This window comes from Numenius arquata, chromosome 3, assembly GCF_964106895.1.
Source record: "Numenius arquata chromosome 3, bNumArq3.hap1.1, whole genome shotgun sequence".
Taxonomy (NCBI): domain Eukaryota; kingdom Metazoa; phylum Chordata; class Aves; order Charadriiformes; family Scolopacidae; genus Numenius; species Numenius arquata.
Window position 1 is genome coordinate 29,802,339 of NC_133578.1, and position 19,412 is coordinate 29,821,750.

The window sequence follows — 19,412 nt, forward strand, 5'->3', positions numbered from 1 at the left end:
TTATATGACACTGCCCACTGTCTGCAAACCAGGGCCAGATTCTCAGAGGGAGGAGTAAATCACTAGCGCTGTAATTGTAGCTAGTGGAGTCATCTTAATTTACACGAAGCAAGGATCTGGCCCCAAAAAGTATTCCTGTCAAGTTTGCAGCCAAAAATTCCTCTGCTAGACCACATTCCACCAGTTAAACTGCCAGCGAAGACAATTGCAAAAAGAATTTAATTAAAATGGAGATCAGGGAGCTGGTATCCTTTTCAAGCTCTGCTCTTGACTTCCTCTCTCCAACAACTGAACGCTTGGGTGTCCCAGTTTCCCAGCCTGTAAAATGGGAATGCTACTGCTTCCCTGCTCTCTAAGGGCAATGGCTGTGAAGTATCTTACCTGTTCAAAGCCCAACCATCAAATCAAACAGACATTTGAATGCTCTGAACTTCTGGATCTTGGATGAAGGATGGATGAAATTTTTCTCTGCTGAAACCACTTTGTCATTGCTCTTGAAAAATTTGAGCCGCAAAAAGGCAGCCTGCAAGTTATGCCTCCAGGACTGTAGCTACCAAGTCCTCTGACTTAACGGGGTACTGCTAAGGATTTAAGTTATGCCTTCAGGACTATAGCTACCAGGTCCTCTGACTTAACAGGGGTACTGCTAAGGATTTTTGCTGCTCCAGATTGCATAAATTTGGTGGCACAGTCCCTGGTACTGAAATAAAGGTAGGCAAAGACAGTGCTGCTTTCCCACAATTTTCTCATTAATATTCTATTTCTGGACTTTGACTTTTGCACTGATTATCAACTGGGTGGACAGTGGATTTTCTGCATACCCCTCTGTTTTCAACTCTTCCAGGAAGTCACTAGATGGAAGAATACACCCAGGATGCAGACCAGTGCAATCACACCATCAAGTCATAAGGATGGTACCATGTGGTGCCTCATTGTAGCAACTCCCTTCTTTGTTTTCACTCCTTAATTTCTGTTAAAATGTTTGGCTTTTTAGATGCTGGTCTCCAGGATCATTAGCAATAGCACATGGTTTAAGACCTGTTTCTTCACAGCCCTTGTGTTCCAAACAAAAACCCCTCAGGGATACCCACAGCCTAAGAACATACTGAAAAAAAGGCAGAAAGAAGACAGTTCCTGTGAGAAGTTTTCACAGAGGCAGAACCAAGCAAAACCCAGCACAGCGCCACTGCCCACAGCCAGCTGTGCACCTCACTGCTATCTGGTGAGGCCCCACTGTTTTGTTATAACCCCAGCAGACCCTGTGTGGGGCGAGCAGCTTTCCTCCTGCACAGGAAGGAAAGGGAATCACCCGTCTTCTGAAACACCAGGTTTGCCATGTGAGCAGCCCAAGTTGACTCAAAGGAGCGGAGATGGTTAAAAGCAGCACAGAGGACAAACACAGCAGGAAGTTCCAGCGCCCAGGGTGACACATCAAGCCAACTAAAGAGTGCCTTGCAGTCCAGAGTGACTAATGCTCCCCCCCCCCGGCTCAGGCAAGCTCCTTTGCCTTACACTAGCCACTTTGGCAAATCCTCCTTTAAGGCAGTGGGGCCAGAGTGGCAGGGGAGCACCCTGCTCGAAGCCACCATAGCTACCCACCCCAGTGGGTGGTAGCAGAAGGGGAAACCCTCCAGAGGGACAGTGGTGGGACGCTGCTGCTGACCCCACCACGTTTTGGGCAGGCCTGCTCCCTGCCCGCATCAGAGTGGCTCCCTTTGCTGAAGGGAAGTGGAGATACACTGGGTGGGCAGTGAAATTCAAGGGGCCTTTACCCTTTAACCATGATACAGGTTAAACACCCACCTCACACCCATCGACCACAAAAACAGTGGTCTTCAACTAACTAACCAGCCTGTGGATACTATTTCCCAAACAAAGGGCAGCAACTCACAGCAACCCTGCCACATGATTTGCAACCCCACGGTTGTATTTGTGTTTTTAGGCTCTTCAGAATGCTGAGATCTTCCATGACTCACTGTCAATAGCCAGCACTTGGAACCAGCTACCATCAAGTCAAGTCATCAGCATCGATTTGACTTATCCTGTTTAAAGTCTGATCTGTTTCGTTAAACAAACAAACAAAAATTTGGCATCATTTTTTTTGTTCCCATTTACTTTGATGGATCGCAGCCCTCACTAGAAAAACATGCTTAATAAAAACAAATCGGAAAACTAAGGAAACTGATAAAAAGCTTTCACTGTGAAGAAAAGCAGGGAAAAGGGCTTAAGGAGGAAATTTTCTGTGATGCCAGCAGAGAGGGGCAGTATATAAAGAAACCCACACAGGGGCAGGAAGTAAATCCTTGAGATTGAGTTTGGAAAAAGACACATTAATGCATTTATGGAAGAAACAGCAACACAACATGCAAACTCAATACAAAGCAGAGATCCAGTAAGGCTGAAAAGAGACCTAGAACAGATAAGAAACAGAGAAGACCAATATAACATTCCTAGCATCTGATATACAGAAAAATTGGAAGGAACACAGAGATGGAAAGTATGACAAAATTGAAAGGGACATGCACATTTATTACTATTTATCACTGCTCCACAGTCAGTGTTATAATCTCGAGTCAATGAGCAGGGGTCTCATTTCATATTCAGATAAAAATCCTGGAAAGAGTTAAAATAGATGAAGATGGGAGAAAGTGTCACTGACTGTGCAGTTATGAACAGGTGAACCCAAATAAATCAATGGACTTGTTAATGAAGAAGAGAGAGAATATGAGAGGGGGAGGAATTAGACCCCAGTAGGAGGGAGAACAGGCTGTTAGACATTCCTCCCCTAAATTAGGTTTTAGCATACGCTTCCAAGGAAAGCAGGGCCTCATGCTAGGTAGATTTCAAATGAGACTGGAGAGCACCGCTGAGGCATACAATAAGAAACAGCACCTGGGCAGAAGAATTTCATGATCTAACAGGGCTGATTACCAAGCTTATTTGTTTCTGGACAAGATCTGCTTATATGCACAGTTTATTGTTGCTGGATGAAGGCACTGACTGAAAATGCCTTTCCATCATGTGCACCCTGCTCTTGAACCTCATTTGCCTTCAAAATTAGCCAGCAAGTCCCCCTGGCTGAACACAAGATCTTCCGTGACCCGCCTCTAACCTTAGAGGCCAAGCTGCAGTCAGAATGCAGCCACACACCCCCTCCATGACATTACATGACATGACATAACATGATATGACAGTACATGACATGACATGGGCTCACTTTTGATTCTAGTCAGCGCAGGAGGAAGCACCCACCTCTGCAAACCTGGTCTCTCCTCTGAGACAGACACATTTTCAACCTGACACGTTACACGTGTGATGGATCCTCGAAATCAAACATTTCTGGCCGCCCATACGTGCACATGCAGGGACCCTTCATGACTCACATTTACACTACAGCTTTTGAGATAATTAAAACAGAGCAAAAAAGTCTTGAAGAGAACAGACTACGGAAGTGGATTTTAAGGTCAAAAAGGGCCATTCTGATAATTTAGTCTGACCCCTGGACAACACAGCCCACTGAATTACACAAAGGGCTCCTTTAGACACTTATTTATACCCCCTTTCAGGTTGGTTTCCGCTGCTGGATATGAAAGCCCGAGGGTAAATCAGAATGGGATCCTTCCTTCTTCCTCTGCACTGAGACTGTTCAGAAACCTCTGTCATCTGTCTTCATTTCACAGATGGGTATTACTGTCCTGGGGGAAGCAATGCCCACACCAGACATCATCCTACCTTGCAGTATTGGGGGGAGCACGTTTAGCACTTAGAAACATCTTCTCTTTCCCTCCCACCCCCACATTTTCTTCATTTGAAAAATCAAAGAAAACAAATCACGCTACATTCTTTGTTTTATAGAGGGCAGCTCGGGACCTCCCACTCTTTCACAGAAAGAAAATTTCTTTCCGGTACAGTTTCCATTATTTATTAGCTAAAGGTGGGGGGAGAAATTATATTTATAGAATGCCTAAGGCCATGCTCACTATAAAACTGAAATAAACCAATATAGCTAGAGCACAACTTAGTGGCCTATTGTGCAACATTTTAAAAAATGTACTCTCTCATTATGGGACTTGAGAATATCTCCTCGCCCTGACACCAGTGGAAATACATTTATGAGAGCCATAGAGCAGCAATATTGTTTTAATCAAAGCATTAAATTGGGTGTGCTGTTTTTTGCCCACATCCTGATATTTATTCCACATCCTGACAAGACCTGGGATTTGTATAGACCATTCTCAGGCAAGGTGTCAAATGACTTCGTGGACGCTGGGCCAGTGTAAATCTACGTATCACCACTGTGACTTCGGCAGATCTGCATCAGTTTGTATCAGCTCAGGATCTGACTCACTGACTGATGTGAAATCCCCAATGTGATGTGGGTACTATTCTTCCCATTTACAAAAAGAAAAAGCATTCAGAACTGAATGTCAAAGGTTTCCTTTACCTTTCCTACTTAAACATAAAGAAATGGAAAGGAGACAGAAATTCCCATCTTATACCATGGTGCAACCACATCTGACCAGAGATGCAGCTTGCTCAAACAAAACACTGACTGAATTACCAGGCCCTGCAGCTGGTACAGCTCTCACTGCATGAAGATACTCCATGTGAGCCCATCCCAGTGAGGAGGAGTCTTCAACCTAGGATATCCACTCCATGTGTCCAACTTGACAGGCACTCAAGACTTGGAAGATGGGTATTCAGTGTTTTCAGAAAGTCACATGCACTGGAGGTATTAGGGAGTAAGACACAACCCATGTCTTCCTTCCGTTGCTCTCCCTCAAGTGTGTTCTTCAAAGAAATGTAACATGAATTTCTTGTGTCAGAAAAAGAAATCCCAATGTAGCCAATACCACCTACTGGTATTCTTCTCGGCACTGAGAAACTATGCTGGGAAGTCACCAGTTTACCAAGTCGTTCACACCAGAAAGTAACTCTGCACTGGTATTCTTCAGTTCTCCCTCAAACAACTGGGGCTTATTAATGTTTTAAATAAACCACCAAAGCTCAGAAAGCCCAAGACAAGCTAGGCACACTCAGTAAAGAGTATTTAAACTGGATACCCTGAAACTCATTTGCCAACATTCAAGAAAGATTAATAAAGGAGTCACTCTCAGAAAACACAAAACTGTCTCAAGTGAGCAGAAAATCAGGGCTGCCTGAAGAGAGAGCATGAGTTTTACAGCCAACCCAGAAGTACAGTGTGGTGCTGTGGGACCAGGCTGTCCTGGAGGCATGTGAACTGAGCAGAGCAAGGCCCCCACATTACCTTCTTTAACCCCAAAATCACCCCGGCTCCTGAGGCACTAATTTAAGCAAACATCTTCATCCAGGGAAGCACTGGAGAAAGAGATTTCAGCCTGTGTCTGTAAGGTTTCATCCCGTAATCAGTGAAGGAAACAGCAAAGTGTCTCCTGACCTTAACTATATAATCAAACACCAAAAGACTCATTCCCTCTAGGAAAAAAAAAACTTACAGATTAAACCAGGCCCTACTGTTTTCAAACGTTGTACACTACAATCTTTCTTTTCACTTTAAAATCACAGGAGAGTGAAGGGATGTGCTAATAAAAGAAACCTATGTTGTTTTCCTGCAGTAGACAGTAGGAAACTACCCCAGGTGGAATCCATTTACCCTGAAATTCTCAAACCTGCAAGAGAAGCACCTTACAAGCTCTTTCACTGGGTCATATCAGCCCTTACAGCAGTCTGTCTTTTCCTCCAAGATACTGGAGACCTCCAAAACTGTGTGTGCTTCCTTCACCTGTGCATGGTCTGATCAGACAGAAATACCCCTGACTCTCACTATTTGACTGCAACCCTCACATGTTTCTTACAGCCACAACTCTCAGAGACTTCTGGTTATATCAGAAGCACCCTTCTCAGGACCAAAACCAAGCTCCTGGTTTCCTCGACTGTGCAGGAAAGGCTACAAATATGACTTTATACTATCCTGAAAGATCAGAAACCAAAAACAAATGGAAGGAACATGCACCTTGCTAAAAGCCTGATGTACAGCAACCTTCAGATGTTCACAGCCACTCTGAGGTGCTGGCACAGTTTATGAACAGCTGGGGGAGGGCTGTGACACCACCAGAATGAACTAGGACTGCAGCGTCAGATGGAAACAGAAAAGAGCTATTTTGCCTAATAATCTGCATTCTCAAATAATCTCAGTCCAGTGCCCTTTGCTTCTACCTGCATTTTGTCTGCTTCTACCTTATTTGTCTGCATTATTTTAAAATGCAGACAAATTTAATAATAAAAGCAAGAGACACCAAAGTCCCTCCCTATCTGATCTAGTTACTAATGAGGGAGGTTTTTTTTAACCAGCACAGATTTTCCATTGAGCAGCAAACGCAGCCTCTCCACTGTCCACGTGTCAGAAACAAAGCCACTTCTGGGCTGATGCTTTCCATATGAAACACCAGCTCCCATCTTTCTTCTCCCTTCTCCCTTCCTTTCCATACTTTATTACTCACACGGCAGCTGTAGTAGGTTGCAGATGAGTGGAATGTTTTCTTCAGAGCAGCATAAATTTTCTAGGCTGATGGTGGAAGCCAAAAGAAAGAAAAGAAAAAAAACAAACCCCAAACCAGGATTATTTAATACTTCTCACCAGTTCAAAGCAGGCAGCAAGCTCTGCAGGGCTGGCACCCTTCAAACCGCTGTGCAGCCACAGGAAAAGAACAAAGCCCCTGAGCCGCTCACCTCGCCCTGCACCCTGGGATGTGGGGCACCTCAGACCCAGCGGTGAGCCAGAGGTGCCAAGGGAGTGTGAGTGCACTGATTCCTCAATTGCAAACTGGCACAGCATCTTGACAGCAGCAGCTGAGCAGAAGAGAGAGAAGAGTGACCATCAGTTGCAAGGAGCCTAGGAAAACATATGACTGTACCACTCTTTTGCATCTCATGCACCAACACATCTTGCCAGAACCTTGCCCAGAGGGAGGGAGAGCAGGCGTCCAGGTCAGAGACCAGACATTCCTTACAGCATCACATAGTGTTGTGCCTGCAGTTCTCAAAAGATGCAAGAGAGTCACAGGATACAGAGTCTGGACACCTTTTACTAGCCAAATTTCTAATAGCTGGGAAAAACGAATGGAGTTTTAGGGGCACAAGCTCTGAATCAGAAGGCTAGAATTGACAACAAAGCTGAAGATGTTAGCCAAACCAAGTCTCTCACACCGAACACAGAGCTAGGCCCTCAGGAAAACTTCTAGAAATTGTTATTCAATCTAAACTGTTTTATTGGAATATATGGTTTTGGAGCCACCACATCATCCATTCAAATTTCACACATGCAAGATGTAATCTGGAAGGGCAGACCTGAATCAAGCAAAGCGGCGAGTAAAATGTGCGTCTATAAAATCACAGCTAAGTGCTGCGATGTGGCCAATGTCCATTTTGAGTGTAAAAAGCAAGCAGACAGGGACACCTCTCACCCCTTCTACCCTTCCACCCACTGAACATTTTTCACCATGGCCTTTGCTCACTGGAACCTTTGTTTTCCATACAGCCCTGGTGGAGAATAAAGGCAGGCGATTAAAGGCAGTCCTCTACTTCACCCCCACCAGCACAAAGCAATTCAGCACAATGCTGATTCCCCTCCTGGGCTGGAGTGAAGACTAGTCAGCAGAAATTACAAATGTTTACAAACCCAATAACTTTCCTCATGCTTGAAAACGAACTTTGGCCACTCCAGAGTCAGGATTAAAACCAAATGCCTAACAGCATAGTAGCCTATTAGTAGTGAAAGCATTTTAAAAATCTAATTTACTTGTCATGCCGCATGCATTTTTCCTCACTGCACAATCCAAACAAACAGTCATTTTCACTTTGATTTCCAGTCACTTCACTTCAGTTACACAGGAAGAACACTGCAGCATGAGAGCTGCAAAGGCAGCAGGCGGGCAAGACAATCCTGTCCAAAAAACACAAACCCCACTTCCAGGGTTTTTTTAATTATATAGATGGAGATGCTTCCATTGAACACCGTCTCTGTCAGAACATGTTCATTTACAAAAGTCCATCATGGTCAAACGTCAGCCCTATGCCAGTGTCCCTTTAAAACCGACCTTGGGAGGCTGCAGGTTTAAGGGCAGTATTTGTAAATCAGGACACTAATTGGAATGTCTCAGAAGAGCCTCTCACAAGCCAGCGTCCTCCTCCTTCACAACCCTCTCCATCAATCACCCTGTCTCCCAGGCTCGCCTGTGTCACTGCCTACTTCCCTAACCCTTGCAGAGTAGGAGCTGTTGACCCCCACGTATGATTTAAATGCCAGCTTTGCACTCGGGTCCACAATGCTGGGAAATAACCAAGAGGATTAGGACATATGAGACACGGTCTACAAGCACCATGTTCAAAACTGTTATGACACTTAAATGAGTATGCCTGCTGGACCTTCAGCAGGTATTAATACGCAATCTGTGCATAAATGACTCAGACTCTTTAGCGTACGTTGTAAAGTATACCACATGCATCTTAATAGCTCTCCAAACAATAACACATGTAATGAATACACAGTTGCACTGAGCGGAAATGCTCTGGATTTGAAAGGATCCTTCATGTGTAAGAACAGGGAGAGGACAGGTTTTAAAAGATTAAGAGCATCAGAGCAGCTTAATATATCAGAGCTGATATCTTAAACCTTTTGAACAAAAAAATTTCATGCCTTCCTGTCCGAGCTTCCGACACCCAACACCCAGAGGTGTTAAAAACCTAGATGTCAAATCAGTGCTGCGCACAGGTTGTCTCAAAGGCAACACAGAGCTCTGGGAAGGGAGATTTAAGCATACCTTTCAGATCCTTATGTTAATTTTTCAGAGAGGCGATGCTGCACCTGCCGAGGGCTCCCTGCACAGGAGCTGTCCTGCCCTTTCAGCACCTGCCAGCTGCCCTGGCAGGATTCGGGCCAGCAGCTTCAGAGGGGCTGGGGGCCCGGCTCCCCATAGCCCAGCACAACCCCCTCCTGCCCCAACTCCTGTGCCCGAGCACCACAAACCCCCAATACGAATCCTCGCCGCAGCCCTATGAGAATGAAAGAGCTGCCAACTCATCTTGTAACTGGAGAACTGAGAGGCAAAGTGGTGTCCTGATGAAATCCAAGATGTCTAACTATCTTTGAGTGTAAAGGCTGAAATGATTTCTTCTAAGAAGGGAAAAGAGACATGAACCCTGCTCTCACAGGCAGCCTAACAACCTGAACAGGCAGGCAGCCTTCCTTGCCAGCTGCTGCCAGAGCAGGGATGGCAAATACAGCCTGGTGAACACAGCGATACGCGAGCTATTTCTGACATACACACCTACCTCTGTACTGCCAGCTCTCAAAATGCCACAATAGTGGCATTTTCTTAATGCTGCTGGAATCAAGTAACTGTTGGAAATCCCAGCTTTTTTATTTTTGAGAATAAAAGACAATAAAACAAATCATCAGTGTCTCAGAAGGAAGCAAAAAGAACATCAAATTAAAAAATAAAAAGTCTGTGACTTTAAAGACAATCTCAGCGTTTTGGGAATCAGCCACATGATTTTTTAACTCAAAGTGGCAATGCTGGGAAGGAGACACAGCCAAGAGAACACCAAACTCAGACAGTCAAGACACATGTAGTACTTATCAAGACTGAAGCTGATGGAGGAAAACTGGGATGGGCTCAAATATAACAGCATCAGGCTGGGGAATATTCCTGTGTAACATCTATACTCCAAACCTGTTCTCTACCCAGGAAAATTTGGGAGGAGGGGAGGCTCTTTCACTGGCAGTTTTGTTTTGTTTGCTACAGAATCAGCTGAACCCAGCAGTTCAAGTGAATCCAAATTCATTTGGACCAAGGCAGAAGCACCCACAGTACAAAGAGAACCTGTAGGAAGAGGAAATTTGGCAATCCGGTGGGTGATTCCTGCAACTTGAGCCTGGAAGACACCCCAAAGATGGCACTCCCAGCTCCTGAGTGTTGCTGGGAGTTTGGAAGCGGTGAGGGCATTGTAGAGGAACACATAAGGGAATGGGCAGGAGGCACTTCAGAGTCCAGCAAACCAGAAAGGAAAGTAAGAGGGACTCAGCACCATTCTTTAAAACACCTTTATTAACTCTCCAGAATTCAAGTTTACCACCAAAAGAGAAAACTGCCACCAATATGCCTGTGAATAACTTTTTATGAGGTTTTGAGTGTGGTGATCAAAAGCCTACAATTTTTTTGCCCTCTACAGAAAGTCACAAACCTTATAGGAGACAAGGTATACTGTTACCCCACTGCTTAATGTACTGAACACCGATGCTGCTCAGACAGCGAGTAAAATCCCTTTTTTTTATAAGGACAACTGCAATCAAGGTTGTTCATATGCAGCTACAGAGTCAAACAGAAGCAACTTCCTTCTCATTTCCCTATAACATTTTTCCCAGAGCAGAATGAAGAAGCAACACACTGAATGTTTCTCAGTGGAGAGTCATTTGACAAGGCCTCAAAAAATACGACAATACCCAGAAGATACCATTTGCCTCCACCCTGAAGAGCTTAAGTGTGAAATTACTGCCTGGAATTGAAGACCTTATGCCATTTCCACATGGAAATACCACATTGCAGACTAGCTATATATCATGATTTTTATGTAGCCTACTCTAACCTATGGATTGCCTAGTCAATAGGTATACAGAAATGTGTGAGCTTGAGGGAGGGGAGGTTAAAGCGTCCCAAACAAATAAGAGAAAATATTTTCTAGTTGAGTATCCACATTATGATTGTGCATTGCTTAAAGGTATTTACCTCATTTCAAAATCACTTGACACAAGTCACACATATAATCAGGTATTTAAGACACGTAACGTGGATTGCAGGGCTCTACACTTTAATAATGCCAATAAATAATCACTTACAACAACAGATTCTGTAATTAAGGAATCATGAAACAATAGAGACAGCTGCTTCAAGTTTGTCTTTCCTCTCTTTCTCCCTCTTTTTCTGTAAGGTGATAGGACCATGCTTTCAGCATATGGAGTGAGAAGAGAGCCTGTAGGTATAAATGGACCAGTGCTCAGAGTCTGAAATACACTGCATTACACATGTGGCTGTTCTTGGAAGTCAACCATTTCTGCAAGTTATTCTCAAGAGGTATGATGTACTATAAGCACTTAAGAAATGTGTTACACTGTGACTGGAACCAAGATGAAATAGCAATATTAGAAGAGATGGTTTAGTTTATGTAGTGGCCAACTATGCCATTAAACTAGAACAATGGAGATGATGTGCAGGTAGGAATGTTCTCCAGTGTGATTTATTCCTTTCCAGTAGCAGTGGAAATTTTTTCTATAGGCCTGAAAATGACCCTATCTGCCAAACAGAAGTCAGCATTAAGATGTAAGAGTTCTGCTAGATTAGTCACCTTGGGATTCTCTGCTCTCACAAAGCACAGGGATCTCAAAGCCCTTGGCCAGAATGCGTCAAAACTCAACCCCCCAGCCCTGCAAAGACCATGCTTTAGCATCGTTGTCATCAGTCACTTCAGAAAGGGGGAAACTGAGGCTTGTAGACTTGATTAAAAATATGCAAAGAAGGCTCTACGGCAGAGTCAAGAGTGAAACAAAGGCTTCCTTGATCCTATGTTTTACAGGAAATGTGCATCTCTTGGAATGATCATTGTTTGCTGCAGCTGAGAGCAACAGGGTCAGACAAGGCAAGAGGAAATGTTATCAGGCAATGGTTATCAGGCAAACGATATAATGCTATTTCCACTTCTGCCAGCCAATTAGACCTGTTCTGCCCGATGACACATGTGGGAAAGGCCGGCTCTTTTAGAATAAACCAGGGTTTGGCACCTAAGTCCTGCTGATTTTATATACCTGCATCAGCTACACACATGGTGACCCTGTGCATCTATCTGCTCTTTGTGCTCCTGTGCTCTGACATTACGGGAATTGCCATGCTGGAGGCTGCCCTATGGCCCACGCAGAATACAAAGAGAGCCTCAAAATGTCTCCTGATCATACCCCTTCTCCACACAAGGATAGTGAGTCGAGCCCTCCATGGGGCCCATGGAGAAGGATAATAGGGGTGGTTTGAAACGTCACCCCTAGGAAGGGACATATCTGACTACAAAAGATGCCTTCTGCACACTAATCTTTTAATGAGCCCCCAAATGACATTGAGAAGGCCCAGAAAGAACAGACTGAAACCCCACGTCCAGCCCTTCCCAGTTCTCAGCATTGCTCTCCCCCTCTTTGCAGCCTGATACACAGAGTGGGACCACGTGCAGCTGCACAAGCTACGCTCCTCAGTCGCCTCCCTGAAAAGCAGCCTCCTACCCACTTCCTTCCTCTGCAGAGTAACGAGGCACTCTTCAGCCTCGTGTTGTCTCTCCCAGTAGTCTGGTTCCAATCTTGGGGATGCCACATCAGACAGCTACCCCCCAAGGAACGGCATGTGGCCAGAGGTCCTCCCACTGCACCGCAGCAGCCACGCAGGTGCTGAAATCTCCCCCCACCCTGGTCCTGAACTGCAGAGTCAGCTCGCAGGGACAGAGAGCAACTAGGACAGCTCAGTCACAGCTAGAAGGAAGTGCCGGGCAGAAACATACAGATGCTGAGATACCAGCCAGCTGAGTACAGCAAATGCCTCATTTTCCAATCCACAAAGCCCACCTCTTCTTTAATCTCTCTCAGTGCCATGGCTGCTCAATGCTGCTGGCAAAGCTAAACAAAGACGAAACAAAGTTCTCTCTCCTGATGAAGTTGTGCTATGAATTACTCATTAGATCCTGACCTCCCCACTCCAAGAAAAAAACCTTCCTAACCTCAAAAGTGGTTTTGCCTGAAGGAATGCACCCAAAGCTGACATAGTGAAGCTAAGCTTTTGCTGCCTAAAACCCAAGCCCTCCCTTCCCAACATGTTTTAAAATAACATGAAACACATCATGGATTCAGTTCCAGCTTCCATTTCAGGTACTTCCACTTTCACAATGTAAACTATGTTCAGGGCGGAGTGGGGGTTTTTTTGTTTGTATTTTTTCCTCCTAAAAAAGAAACCTACACAAGAGATGACAATCTCTTCCTACACAAAATCTGCTTGTTTTGTACATATTGCTGGGTTGCTCTCATTCAACTCCAATGCTAATTGTCAAAAGCACAGATAACAAACTTGCTCACATTTCTCTCACAGTTGGAAGGAAAAAAGGGAGAGAAGATCAGCTGACTGCGTGCAATCGTTTAGCAACCTGCACTGTCGGTGCCCTCCGTGAGTGATGAGGGTTTCACAATCAGAAATATGAGCAACTGCCCCAGCTACGTAGTCCTCAGACAGCAGCTACAAAAGTGTGGTCAAGACTCAGGAGAAAAGGAGGAGAGGACTTGTGTCAAGACTTTCACCCGAGGCGCGCTCCAAGTGCATCTTTTAGAGTATCACAGTAGACACCATTCCAGGAGCAGGAACTGGCACGGACTAACCTCTCCACATCAAGCATTAGTAGCTGCTAATGACAAAACAAATGGAGCTCACAACATGGTAAGGAAGCCTGCTCTTGACCCACACAACTACTTCCCCCGTTTTAAGAGACTGAAGTAATCTCCCAGAACTCTGCTTTGCTGCTGGGAGAAGCACCCCTGCTCTGTGGAGCTCGGGTACGGCACTGGAGCTCTTCATGGGAGCAGAGGCAAGACCAGTCAAGTGTTCTCACTCAAAATTAAAGCTGCTGCTTCCCAATCCTGACGATTCCTGCAGGAATAGTCACTGCCCTGTCAGCTATCTTCCCTGGGGTCTTGGACTGCAGCCTGACCTTTCTAAAGGTATACCTTTAGAAACACAAACACATGCACACACATCCTTTGTCCCAAAGTTGCTACAACTTAGTATGCCTAAAATAAATAAATCCCCAAGACCTGGCTACATTTGCAAGTGACTCAGAAGAATAAAATTGGGGTCTCTGTGTCAGTGGGTCTGCCAAGCCTGCGTGACAGCATGCTCTGTACAGCCAGCTTCAGCTGCTTCCACCACTGATACATCGGTTTTGCTCCCCGTTGTTTGCAAGGAGAATGCAGGCAGCAACAGGGGAATAAAAACAAACTGTAAATACAGGATGTCTTATGAAACATCATGCACTGGCTGGAGAATTTGAGAGGAAATAAGGGAAAATGTAATAAATTATTTTCAACTTCTGTTTTCAAACATATGTAGAGAATCAGTGGGGTTTAACCAGGAGAGCGCGAGTTTAAATTTCGCAATAGCAACAGTGAGCTTGAGTAGATACATTGTACTGTATAAAACAAACTGCTGCTCTTCCACGCATAAAAGGCAGCAGCAGGAGACAGAGTATCACACACAGTACTGCCTAAAGCATGCTGGCTATGTCAACAGATTATCTCGCTTTGGACTGTCTGGACTGTTACTAATATGCAACTGAATAGGCAACTGATCCAACAACAACGATGCTATGAAATTATTTTTCTTTAATGAAATTATATTAACCTCTTCAGTTTAATTAGCATGTTAAAAATATAAAAGGAAAGCAGATGTGACCATCATGGATGTGCGAGCTGATTATTAATAACAAAAACCATCCCCTCCCCCTCAGAGGATAAAGCAAAGTTGGATCGGTCATTTTGCAAATTAAAACCTGAATGTGTTCGCTCTGTAGCTGTCAATAAACCTCTCGTGTGTGTGCACATACCCACACAAGCTGAAGCCAAAACAGTTTTACTAGGGTAAACCTTTAAAGATCCAGCCCCAGTCCAGCTAGATGACAAAGCTACAGCTCAAGTGCTTCCCTGAAGCTTTTCCATCCACATTTCTCCACACACACACTTCTAAGGAAAAATTATATGAACGTCCCAAGCTGTCACTTACTGGAAACCTAACACACACTACCCTTATGCTAGCCAAGGCTAAGGTGAGTGCTGGCAGGATGAAATCCAGTGGGTTGTTATTCTCACACCAATAGTGCCACGGGTCTGTGCACTGCATTAGCACCACATGTCATCCCAGCCACACTCCACTATTCCTACACACCAGCGGATTTTTTTTTCTTTTAAAGAGAGACTAGTTTCCAGAATTTCACCTGGCGTATCAGCTCTGCCAGAAAATCACATCAAGAAACAGGATTGTCTCACAATGTCCTGCCATAAAGAGGAATCCTGTCTTTCCTTTTCCCTCAGCATCCCAGCTGATAACTATTTATAGATCTATGCATTTGGGCTCATAGTTCATTTTATACAACTCTCTTCTCTGTAACCTACTCTTCTCCTTGGTCTTATTTATTCATGCCACCAGTCATCATTTTAATGTATTCATTATACTTGATTTTCATCTTTCAAAGTACCCTAATTCTGTCTGCATATTAACCCTACAGTGCCTCAAAACACACTGGTTTACTGGAACCAGCCTAAGGCGTCATTGTTTTAAGATACAGCAAGAAGTATGTGCTTCTCCCCACCTTCTAAAAAAAAAAAAAAAAAAAGGAAAAAAAAAGAATGAAAAATAAGTCACATCCCTAGTTACAAAATTTAGCCTAAAAGCTTTTGCTAGTGCTTCTACGCACCTGCCCACCCCCCATCTCTGATTTAAACTACAATTTTTATTGACATACACTAATTACCTGAAAATAAGAACGATCTATTCCGTTTCCACCAGCTGCCAGTTGTCAGCACTGGCTGGAAGTGATCAGCCTTGTTTAAAGGAACAACAACAACAAAAAAATCTGAGCTCAAAAATAAAATAAAAATAGTAGTCACCATAAAAACAAAACCCTAAAGAATGCCACCGGATCTCAGGTGCTGCCGGGTGTGCTCAGAAAGGACTGAAGGCAGACAGATTTGAATGGACTGCTCAGTTTGTCATGGTAAAAAATACACAGATTTAAAGGTCTACCCATGCGGAAATAAAAAAAGAACCACAAGAAAAAACCAACCCTGAATTAAAGAACAAAAATAAAATAAAGTCAGAAACGCAGCCCCAATGCATCGCCTGTCTGCGCTTAAGAGATTTACAGGAGTAATTTAAATGATTCACCTGCTGCCAGTTTTCCTCCAAGGATGGCAAAGCTGAGAAGTAGCCGGTGTCGTGGACAAGCTGGAGTTCCTGGAATATACTATAACTAGCCAAGACATCCATGCTGCTGCTGAGCAAGACCCTTTCTGCTTTTGTGTGTGTTTGTTTGCTCGGGTAGGGGGTTGTTTTTGATCATAAAAAAAAAAAAAAAGGAGGAAAATCAACCAATGATAGATCCAGCGTCCCTTTGGCTTTGTTTTGTTTCAGTCACACTTTAAAAAAAGAGAGAAAGAGAGAGAGAGGATCAGCGCGGAGGGACGGCGAGGGCCGGGGGCCGGGCCGAGGAGGACGAGCGGCGCCGGCGCGCACCGAGCACCCCGCGGCCGTCGCACCGGGGCACGTCCCCGCCGCCGCGCACCGCGCCGCGGCCATGCGCGTTCGCGCCCGCCCCCCCCGCCCCCTCCCCTCTTTATTTTCGGGAGACCACATCCCTCCCCCCCCCCCGCCCCGTTTTCCTCTCACCCTCCCTCGGCAAACCCGGCCCGGCCCCCCCCGCCACCGCCGCCGCTGCTGCTGCCGCCTCACGGCCGCCCCCCCCCAACGCAGCCGCGTGGCCCACTCAGGCAGCGCGTGACCATGTAGGGTAAACGGCGGGGCGGAGAGGGCGGGCCCGCGGCACGCCTGAAGTCACTGTCGCCGAATGGCGGCGCCGCTCGGGGCGCGGGGGCGGGGCCGGACCGCCGGCGGCGGCGCTCGATTGGCCGGCGGGGCGGCTCCCGCCTTCCTCCCCGCGGCCCGCGGGGCGGTGCGCGGCGAGCTATTTTTAGGGCGCTATATAAGGGGGCGGTGAGGCGCGCGGCAGCGGCAGAGCGCAGCGCGCTGAGAGGTGGTGAGGGTGGCGCTGCGCTCCGGCCCGGCCGTTAAACCGCAACTGGCGAGGGGCTGGGTGTCGAATGGGGGCTGCCCCTCTACCCGCCGCCGGCACTGTAGGGGATGGAGTTGAGATGGAAGGGGCTGCGTCCTCGGCTCCTACTGAGCAGCCATTAGCTCTCGAGTCCCAATGGGCTGAGGGTGGCCAAACAGGGAAAACGCTTTTTCCCCCCGCAGTCACAGATGGCTAGGAGAAAAGGCGCAGCTGATGGGGGCGTTGAAAGGAGGGAGACTGGGAATATAACCTGAGCAGGAGCAGGTGGTGTGAGGAGCACATGGTGGCTGGTGCCTGTGCCTGGAGACGGCAGCAACCCAGCTTCTGAGGCAGTGCTGAGTGTTAATCCAGCCAGGCTATCTCCAGAAATGCTTGTGTGCTTAATAAGACCTCTATTGTGGTGTTAAACCAGGCTTAACTGTGAGCTGAGCTGTCTTTGAGTGCTAGTTTGGGTTGGCTAATGAGCTGTTTGACCTTAAATGGTTAGTGTGGTGCAGAGCTTCTCCAAAATTGCTCTGGCACTGGGCACAGTTGCATTTCTGCTTTTGGAAGGACTGCAGAACTGAGTGTTCTCATTTAAAGATGATGGGCGTTGGGGGTGTCCAGTAATAGAAGAAATGTGTTCTCTGTGGCTCTCAAATTTGGAAGGCACTGTAGTCCCATCGGTTGCACTGCCAGGGCCATATCTAGCCACCAGACTGCTGGACAAACATCTTCCCAGTGACCTTCTGTGGTGGGTTGTCAGCTGTGTGAGTGGGATTGAGTATCGGGGCAAGCAGATGCTGCCAGAGGTTGTTAAGCTATCTGGTTTTAGAGCAGTTGCATCACACTTTTCTTGCCTTAAGTGACTAAGATGTCTTCACTCACTATTGTCTTCCTTCTGCAACCATATGAGAGTGCCTGGGCCAGGCCTCAGCTGGTGTAAATTGGTGTGATGCCACTAGGACACACAAGTTTCATCCCAGGTGTCCCGCTCTGATGTGAAAGTATGAGGCAGCAAAACTCATCAGTGCTAATTAGTCCGTGGTATGTTTTCTTTCTGGGTGATGAAGACAAATTGCTTTTTCCATCAAAACAATTTTGAAAGCCATTTTGAAGAAAGCTGATCAGAATAAACCTCTAAAGAAAGCCCAGATGATGGCTGCTCCAGCCCCAAATTTTTGTAGGTGTTGGCAAGCAACACTGCCATAAGTTTAGAATAAAGCAGAGTAAATGCCATACTCTAGCTTGAGGAGTCAAAATCTAGAGGGAAAGGGAGAAATGAAGCTGTTGCTGAAGGAGCTGCAGTAATTGGGAGACACTGAACATCGACAATTTTCTCAAATAAATGGTCTCACCTCTGCAAAAACACTTTTAGTTTGGGTGCTTGCATTGCAGAAGCAGCAGGATGGCTTGTGGGAGCTGTTGCTCAGGCTTTGACCCTGAGGCTGCAGATCTGGACTGTCTGGGGCCAGCTCACTTGAAGATGGATGTCTCCTGTGAGCTGCTTGTGAAAACCATGCCTGTCTCCCAGCTTTCACCTAGGGAACTGTGGGCTGCCTCAAACAGGGCCATCTCTGGCACCTTTAGCTTAGCAGAAAAGCCAGGTGTGAGACTGGATGTGAATAATAAACTGCTCTTTCTCATAAACGTACCTGTAAATGTATGTGTTAGTGGGAAGATGAGAGGGAAGGTTTAGCGCAGTGAGCACTGCTGGAGAGGTCTTGCAGACCATTGTTACCAATTCCAGGCATGCCTTGATCTGGCAAAGCAACACCTTTCCTGGTCACCTTGGGAAGGGAAAACTTAAAGGTGGGAGAGGAGAAAGCTGGACTAAGGTGGTCAGATCTGGAAAGAAGCAGCACTTGGATATCATAACACAGCTCCTGTACCGAGAGAGTTATGAAAGAAATACCTGTTTCAGAAAAAGCTTTCGATAAGCATTTATCCTGAAGAGCTTGTCAGAACAAGGCCATATGCATATGCAGAGGCTTTTTCTGACCTAGGCAAGGAAACAGAGGACAAACACAGGAAAGTCTGTGGTGCAAGCTGATTAAACAAATTTTTCTCTACAAATTCTGTAATTCCTGTGGCTGAAAAACATTTTGGTGCTATGCTTCTGGTCTTGATTAGCATAACTACCGTTTTAATGTGTAGAAAGTTTAGTGCTCTGATGTCCGAGCTCCTCTCTAACACTGGTGTAAGAGGAGACCTGGCCTGTAGAAGCTGTGGATTGCTCACGCTCTAGTTTATTCCAAAGCTCGGTGTATACAGGCTGCCCAGGAGTCCCCTTGGCTGTGATAGTCACCTGTGCTTGCTGTTGAGTAACTCTCATTTGAGTCAGTTAAAGTCTTTCTGCTTATCTATCTTATCTTGAACTTTCTGCTGAATGCATGTCCTGTAGGAACAGCCACTCTTCCACCTTCAGGGTGAAGATTGTCCTCAGTGGTGGAGCTCAGTTGCTTTACACGAGCAAAGAGCCCAGTCTGTGCCCATCTGTAACTGACGGCCAGATCCAGTGAGCAGATGCTGGT

The 19,412-nt window shown here is 45.8% G+C and overlaps 1 protein-coding gene across 1 annotated transcript in view; it reads right to left on the minus strand.

The window, feature by feature from the left end:
• KLF7 (KLF transcription factor 7) overlaps positions 1 to 16,097 on the minus strand; it is a 61,005-nt gene extending 44,908 nt beyond the window's left edge. The window contains exon 1 of the mRNA XM_074145399.1: positions 15,996 to 16,097. Coding sequence (XP_074001500.1) covers positions 15,996 to 16,097 — 102 coding nt within the window. The remainder of the gene's footprint in view (positions 1 to 15,995) is intronic.
• Between the last annotated feature and the right edge of the window lie 3,315 nt (positions 16,098 to 19,412).